This window comes from Sinocyclocheilus anshuiensis, unplaced genomic scaffold, assembly GCF_001515605.1.
Source record: "Sinocyclocheilus anshuiensis isolate Anshui unplaced genomic scaffold, SAMN03320099.WGS_v1.1 scaffold997, whole genome shotgun sequence".
In the NCBI taxonomy this organism is placed as follows: Eukaryota; Metazoa; Chordata; class Actinopteri; order Cypriniformes; family Cyprinidae; genus Sinocyclocheilus; species Sinocyclocheilus anshuiensis.
In genome coordinates this window covers 1625876-1633840 of record NW_015555715.1, presented here as the reverse complement: position 1 = coordinate 1633840, position 7965 = coordinate 1625876, and the positions used below count along the sequence as shown (strand labels likewise).

Sequence of the window (7965 nt, the reverse complement as noted above, 5' to 3'; positions counted from 1 at the left end):
TCCATGGTGTAGGCCGCACCACAGATGTCACAGGCATACATTGGCTCTGAGGCATCAAGCTCCTCTTCACCACCGCTAGCTTCATGGCTGTTCGCGGTTTCCTGATTTCCTCCTTTTAATAGCATGCTCTGCAAATCTGCTTGCTCAGCAGCTGCAGTCGATCCTGCTGTAGAACGTTTAGAGCTTTGAGTCACCCCATTGGGTGTTCCATTTTGGCTTCCTCCATTTCCATTGCCATTTCCTCCATCAAAAATGCAGTGCTTCTCTCTGAGATGTCTTTCCAAAAGGACAATGGCGTGGAAGGCCTTCCCACAGAGCCGGCAGTTATACTTTTTACTGTGAGTAGTGATGTGACACTGGAGCTCTACTTCTGTGCCAAAGGTCTCCCCACAGAATATGCATTTGCGTGCTTTTCCGGTTGCCCCCGTACTGGTAGGGTGACCCAAATGACTGTGCTTCACATGTAACTGGAGGTCACTTTCTTTGCGGAAGTCCCAAGCACAGGCCGTACAGCGATACATTTTCTTTTCATTGCTGTGCTTGACGGCCAGGTGGACTTGTATGGACACCTTCGAATCGAAGACTTCCTGACACAGTGTGCAGTGGTACAGCACAAAGGTATGCATGTCTAGCAAGTGCTTTTGCAGATCGTCTACGGAAGAGAACTGTTTGTCACAGCTCTCACAGACATACTGGGTGGAAGTGGTGGTGTAGTGAATGGTCAAGTGCTGAAGCAGTGCTTCTTGAGAATCAAAGTCCTCTTTGTTGCACTGTGGGCAAGACTGCCTCCTCAGTAACAGTTCCAGGTGGGACTTCAGATGGGCTTGGAAGCCCTCAAAGCTGGTGAATCGAAGGTCACACTGATTACAGGGATAGTCTCCATTAGCAACTGCTGGAATGCTGTCACCAGTTACCCTATGGCGTTTAGGGGAGGATATCTCCACGTCAGATGAGGCTGGGCTCAAGTCTGCCACTTTGACTTTGCGCTTGTTGTTGGCGAGTGGGATGTTCTTGTGATTCTCTTTAATGTGTTTAGTGAGTTTGAGGAGGGAACCGAAGATGGGAGAGTTGGTGCAGTAAGGGCAAGAATACACTTCCATGAAGGACTGCGAGGGCTGCAAGACTGGGGACTCCATCTTGGTCACACCTCCCCCACTGCTGCAATGGGTCTGTTGGATGTGCTCAGTGAGTGAGGACTCTGTAAGGAAACCCATGGAGCACTGGTTGCAGAAGAAAGCATGGTTGCCCTCCAAAGTGGTGGATCCAGCAACAACACCACCACCAGATAAGCAGTGAGAAACACGAATGTGCTCTTGCAGGCTGTTGATGTCTGCAAACATGTCAGGACAGTAGTTGCAATGAAAGGCCGAAACGTTACTGAACTGCAGAAGGGGAAAGTTTGACGCAGAGCTCCCACTGGATCTATGTGCTTTGCGCACATGCTCATTAAGGTTATAGAGAGTAGGCAGGGTTTCCAGACATAATTGACAAGTGTGGCTCTGCTGAGGTTTATCTGCATGGATAGTCTTCAGATGAATCTCAAGGACAGCCAGGCTGTTGAAATCTCTCTTGGAGCAATACGGACAACTGTAGGTTACTTTGCCTGTCCAGCTTCCATCGTCATGATCAGAAGAAGGTGCAAGCTTTCGTCTGCTCTGTCCAGGCTTAAGGGTGAAGTCTGGGGTTGATCCTCTCTCCAGGGAGGCACTGGAATCAGGGGTAGCGCTGCTCATTGATGCCACACTTCCCAAGACTGGATCAGGACTGGCACTGTGGTTGCTGGAGTCTGGCTGCCGGTGGCTGTCAAGATGGCAATAGACATCCTCTACAGATGGGAACTGCTCAGCACACATGGGGCACTTGTGTTTCTTGTTGGCATGCGTTCTATCAATATGGGTGAGTAGAGTGCCTTCATCGCTGAAGATTTCAGGGCAGTGGATGCATTGAAGCTCTGCGCGGTCTGAGAGCTGGGGATGCTGCGTCAGCACGTGTTTCTCAAGTTCATCTGTCTGACTGAATGTCTCCTCGCAGTAATCACACATGTATAGGTCCTGATCCTGGTCAGCGACATCACTGCTAGATCCATCACGCTTACCCTGGTCTTTCTTTGCCAGGTGTTCCTTGTTCTTCCGATGAGCTTGCATGTGGCTCTGGAGAGAGGAGGTGGAAGAGAAGCCACGCTTGCAAATGCTGCACTTGAATGGTTTGCTGGAACTGTGTGTCTTGAGGTGGATCTTGAGATGATCGCTGCGAGAAAATGCTGCCTCACACTCCTGGCAACTGTATTTCTTGTCACCGGTGTGCAGCTTGACGTGACGATCACGGCTGCGCTTGTGTTTGAACAAACGACTGCAGAAGGTGCATTTGAAGGGCAGCTTGTCACTGTGGATCTGCTCATGGCGCTTCAGGTAGCTGAGGCGACTGAAGGACTTGTCGCAGAACTGGCAGGGATAAGGCAGGCCAGAGCCCCCTTCTTCCTCCCCTGTGCCCATGCCCATATCGCAGCAGCCATCCCCTAGCATCTGTGAAGGCGATGCCACGTCTTTGCTAGAGGGAGAGGACGCCACCCAGGAGAGCCCCGGGTCATCATCACCATCTGCAATGCAAAACACAGACAGAATTAAAATGTTAAAGAGGCAGAGAAAATATCAAAATAGAAGCAAAGAACTAAAGACAGCAAACCCCAAAGGAGTAGAGAAATAACGACAAAGATGTATTTTTTTATCCTCTTATCCTCCCTCAGCAAACAAGCTCATGCCTATATCCCCCAGATTTGGATCTGCTTTCTCATATTTTCATTATGGTCACCAGATTGAAAAACTTTTCAAAAGTGATTAGAGCACATTCAGAAAGGAAAGCCCTCTTACTGGACAATGCATACAAAATCATAGCACTGGATTATTTATGTTTTTTCGCTGTTTGTGCAAACGCGGCCAGTCTAGATTAATGCAGGCATACATTATACAAAGATATACAAAGCGAGTTGCTCTTAATTCTGTCCTGCTTTGTGCAATCTGATGGGGCCTGACACAGTCCACACGTCATCTATTTAGCATCTCAACTAGCAGACTTCGAAGGAAAGCAAGGGAGAGAGCTCATGACTTATTGAGCAGGGATGCTGCGAGCACAAAGTCCCTCTGTGGCTCAGACAAACACAGAATTTTCTATCAGTGCACTGTTTGTTTGCTTTATTTTCTCTAATATAATATAATAAGTTGTATGTTCACTTTTAATGCGTTGAAAAAGCCTCTGGTATAACAGATCCAAAAAAAATGTATGTTTACAGAGGATAACGCTCCACATCCCCTAAAAGCTCCATCCGCTCTCACAAGCCAAACGCAACAATGGCCTCCTATGCTCAGTGTTCTCATTAGAAATGAAAAACACACTGAAACAGAGTCACAATCTACGACCTAATGCAATGGGAAAAGGGAAAAGGAAAAAAAGAACAAAGAAAGTGCATCACCTCAGCGTGTATTGTATAAACTAATAACTTCAACTCCATATGACAGTTGTAGGATTTTACTTCCGCCCACTACTCTCCCATTACACAAAGGTGAGCACAGCAGAATTTGTAGAAAATAAATTCAAGTGATGAATCGATCCACTTTAAAATGTAGGTGCTGTGCAGAACAAATAAATCTCCATGGGGGTTTGTGGGTAGAAATTTGTAAAACCATGAATTATGAATTTAGCTCTAAGCAAGAAATGAATTCAGAGCTGGAGTAAAGAAAAAGTAAAAAATAGAGATATCAGTAAAGTAATCAGTAAAATAAGAGAAGGAGGAGTGACATTAAGAAAATACTTAAAGAAGTCCTTCTATCAAATGGGAGCCTTTTCCAGGTTAAGGTAATTTTGTAAGATTCAGATTTACAATTGAAGTATTTCATAAATAAAGTTGTGGCATCTCGAGCTAAATTAATTCATTTAATATATGTTGGATTTACTTCCCCTACTGTTAAACAGAATAAAAGGGAAAAGTGATTTAAAAAAAAGGCATTTAGATTTTTTTGACTTTTGAAAAGTTCACGTCTTGAAAGGATGATGATGCCACAAGAAGTTTTTTGGTTCATGCCATTTTTAATACATAACAAAAGAGAAATATGTTGTCTTTTAATTAATATATCAAATAAAAACAGACAGAGAGAGAAAAAAGAAAGTACTCATGTTTGTGCCCATGTGTACCCTCTTCTGTACCCCTTTCATTTTCTGTTTCAGTCTCTCTCACTTTCTCAGATAACATTTAGCGTAAGACATCCCGGCCCACCTCTCACATACCTCCTCTGCCTCTTTCCCCTCCCTCCTTCAAGTACAGTGCCTTTCCCCTGTTCTGTTCTCATGCTTTTGTGTCCGTGTCAGGATAAGAGCCATCCCAACACAACCTAAAACCCTTGCAGCACGGGAGAGAAAGTGTTGCAGTGGCCCACTGAAAGAGCCCAGATGAAAAGCCCATAAGGGACTTAACCGTGGTGGATTCTTTGGCTGCACAATGAGACCGTGGCCCCTGACAGGCCATTCTCTGATCCAGCCACTGTGGAGGTGAGAGGGGGCGGGTATGGTGGGGGTGCCGACTGACAGGTATGCCTTCTTGCTGAGACACAGACATGTACCACATTGCAAGAGATACAAATAAACATTTGCTTGAGTTCAGAGCCAGAAAAAAGGAGGGAAAAAAGAGGCGGAGTACAGGAAAAGAATGGAGCCCAAAAGTTAAAAAAAAAACCTCCTGGCACATGTGGTCATTCTGGCGAATTATGAATCTATTAATGCTAATGCAATCCCTCTGACTGCGACAGAATGTGAGAAATCACTTTTGAGAAAGAGGGAGATTATAGTCATTAAATAGCTTTAATCCTCAGAAGCGTGGCTGTCGGAAAATGGAAGATCACATGGCTTTTAGGGGGCTTTTGTCATCTGTCCACCGGGGGACTTGGCAAGAGCACTAAACAGGGTAAGAAATTTCAATGAAAAGTTAAATTAGAAAAGAAACAGAAAGAAAAAAGTGAGGGGGGAGAGAGAAAGAAAAGAACTGGCTACTGGAATGGGCGCAAAAACATGGGGCTCCTTCCACACTCCCGTTCTTCCACATTTACAGGCTTGACCGACCTTCCCTTTCTTTTCAGATTTTCTTCCTCTCTGACAGTTTGTTTCTCACTTGTTCCACATTCCATCACCAAACTTTCTTTTATGTTGTGACTCATTACCGAATTAACAAGGCTGCTCTAGTGGTTGCCCCTGGTGTTGGCCTTCTCCTTGCCAGCCTGTCCCATGTGAAGGGGTGGAGCACAGGATGGAAGGGTGTAGCGAGGGAGGGAAGAATGGGAAGACAGGACTGGCAGAAGGACACATTCTGATGTCCAGGGATGGGCCTGCCACCCCGTCTCGAACAGGGCCTGGTAATTGGGACCATGATAACAGAAACACATGGTGAAGGCGGCAGCCACCCCAGCACCTAATCTGCAGATAATTCTATGAGGTTCAAGAGCAGACCCCCCCACCCTGCACAGACCCCCATGCCTCCACCGGACCGGCCTGGGCTGAACCACATTGGGCCAGTTAATGGGCCAGCCAAAGCGCTGGCATGCCGGGCCGGAAGCATGGTGGAAGACGGTAATGAAGATGTGCTCGGTCTGATGTCTTTCCTCTCTCCTCTTTATCAGACACAAGGACAGACAGAGGAAGGGGGGGGGAGCCAGATAGAGAAGGGGAAAAAAAAGATCCCCTCCATCTCTCCCAACACCTGAGCTGTGGATTTTGTGAATGCCCCTACCAACACGAGCCAAACGTCAGAGCCAAAACAGGCTAGTGTGTTCATTAGCGCTTGGATGCATATACAGCAGACCCACACTTATGACATACAGCACTGCTGTTCCCCTTCTGGAACAACACACCATCCAAAAACAATACAGCAGTTCCACAATGATTAACACACAGAAATGTATGCTACATGGGAGACGAGGTTAAATATACCCACTTCGACAACAACCGCACCAACACTAAACCAGCTTCACATTCATTCCAACATATTCTATTCAAACTTGACAAATGAAGGCAAACGTTCAGGTTTTGGCCTAATTAATCTCATCATCCATCTAGGTTAGATGCCACTACTAACATCTCACTTTGTCCTAAAATGCTTTTTAAGTATTTTGCTTCAGAACTACCCAGAAAGTGCCTGTCATCAAAAACAAAGTCCAGTCATGGAAAACCAGAAGGTTTACAGTATATTTTTCACCACCAAAATGTTGTGTATTATTGCTGGAGAAGCTTAATAATTTTTCCACAAATGTTTCATTTCAGAACTACACCCAGAAGTAGTATGTTATCAGTGACCCTTGACGTCAACACACTAACGCTGATAGCCTCAAGCTATGCTAATTATAATAGTAATGGACCTTAGTAAGGGTAAATGCCATATTAAATTTTTACATAAAAATAAGGCTAGATGTAGAGCCTGTACAAGGTTGTTTCATGGTGCTAATTGTTCAGCTGATAAAAACACTGAAATTACCTCTTTCTAAACAAGTAAACAAAAAAAAGGTATTTTGGTGGCCCCTGACAGACTGTCAGAAAAAGGTACTTTTGACAAGGTATGATTAGACATGACTCAGGACCTTAAGATATTGAATGGACTTTACATCTAAGCCTTACAGCAGGATTTTTATTCATGTCAGACAGGGATGGACGATATTAGATTTTTGCCGATATCCAATATTTCTCAAATGATTTTGGCAATCATTCAGGCAAAAGTTCATTACAAGAATGACCACACTGCTGACGTGATCCTTTCACTATCACACCCTGAGCACATGTAAGCTATTTGTCTTTTCGGCAAGGTATATCGGCATAATTTTTATTTATTTTTTTCGGCTGATGCTGATGTTTACATTTCAAGCCTTTATTGGCCGATTCCAATAACGTTCCGATAATATCATGCATCCCTAATGTCAGATTAAATATGGTGCCTATCCCTAATGCTGCAAATTAGCCAGCTTTATCACCCTTTTCATCAACAGTACATTATACAAACTTTAATAGTGTAAACTAATTATTTGTTATATTTATTGTGTTCAAAGTTTTTGTCAATTAGAAAAAAAATATTTTATTTATTCTAGAAGTAAGGACAAAAGTGTCTGTAACTGGGGGGAAAAACAAACACACAATTACAGCTAGGGATGCACCGAATGTTCGGTAACCGAAATTATAAGAATAAGCGAAAAGATCGAATAAACTGTACCGAACAATGACGTGACGTGATCAAATAGGAACTAGCGTAGAGTGAGAGGCGCAATGCAACAAACATGTCAGCAGTGTGGAAGCATTTAAAACTGTCCGAGAAAGATGCAAAAATCATTACAAGCACCGACAGCAAGAGACTGTTTAGTACTGCATCGCATGTCTTCGATGAGAAGAGAGAGGAAGGGGTGATTGTTGCTGGTTACTGTATGATGATTGAAATCGCAAAATGGCCTTAAACAATTAGTAATAAACTGCAGAACGTTATGTTTTCTAATACACGCACGAATTGCATGTATTCTGACAGCACTGCATGAGCTCGCCACGGATCTGCTTGTTAACCAGCATTCAAAGTCAAAAGCGCGAGGAAAATCTGCGCCGAAACAGTGTTACTCGTCAGTTGCTCAGTCACATTTTTATGATTTTTTACAAGGCACGTGACAATGCGATACGTGGGACGTATTCGTAATGAGACTCATTTATAAATCTGCTGTTGTCAACAAAAAGAAGCGCTGAGGTCTTCCCGCGGGATTCCGCCAAAATAAAAGTTGAGAAAAAGCAAGAACTCCATCAACATTCATAAATGTTAGTATTGTAATTTTACTGTTGTTCTGTAAAATAAAATAAAAAGCTTGACAATAATTTCAACAGCTCTGTTAAAGGGGTCATATGATGTTGCTAAAAAGAACATTATTTTGTGTATTTGGTGTAATGAAATGTGTTTATGCG

At 43.9% G+C, this 7965-nt stretch overlaps 1 protein-coding gene across 1 annotated transcript in view; it reads right to left on the bottom strand.

Moving 5' to 3' along the window:
- The window catches only part of LOC107672235 (zinc finger protein 423-like), a 184293-nt gene that overhangs the window by 94236 nt on the left and 82092 nt on the right, over positions 1-7965 (bottom strand). The window contains exon 4 of the mRNA XM_016465329.1: positions 185-2596. Within this exon, the coding sequence (XP_016320815.1) occupies positions 185-2596 (2412 nt within the window). The remainder of the gene's footprint in view (positions 1-184; positions 2597-7965) is intronic.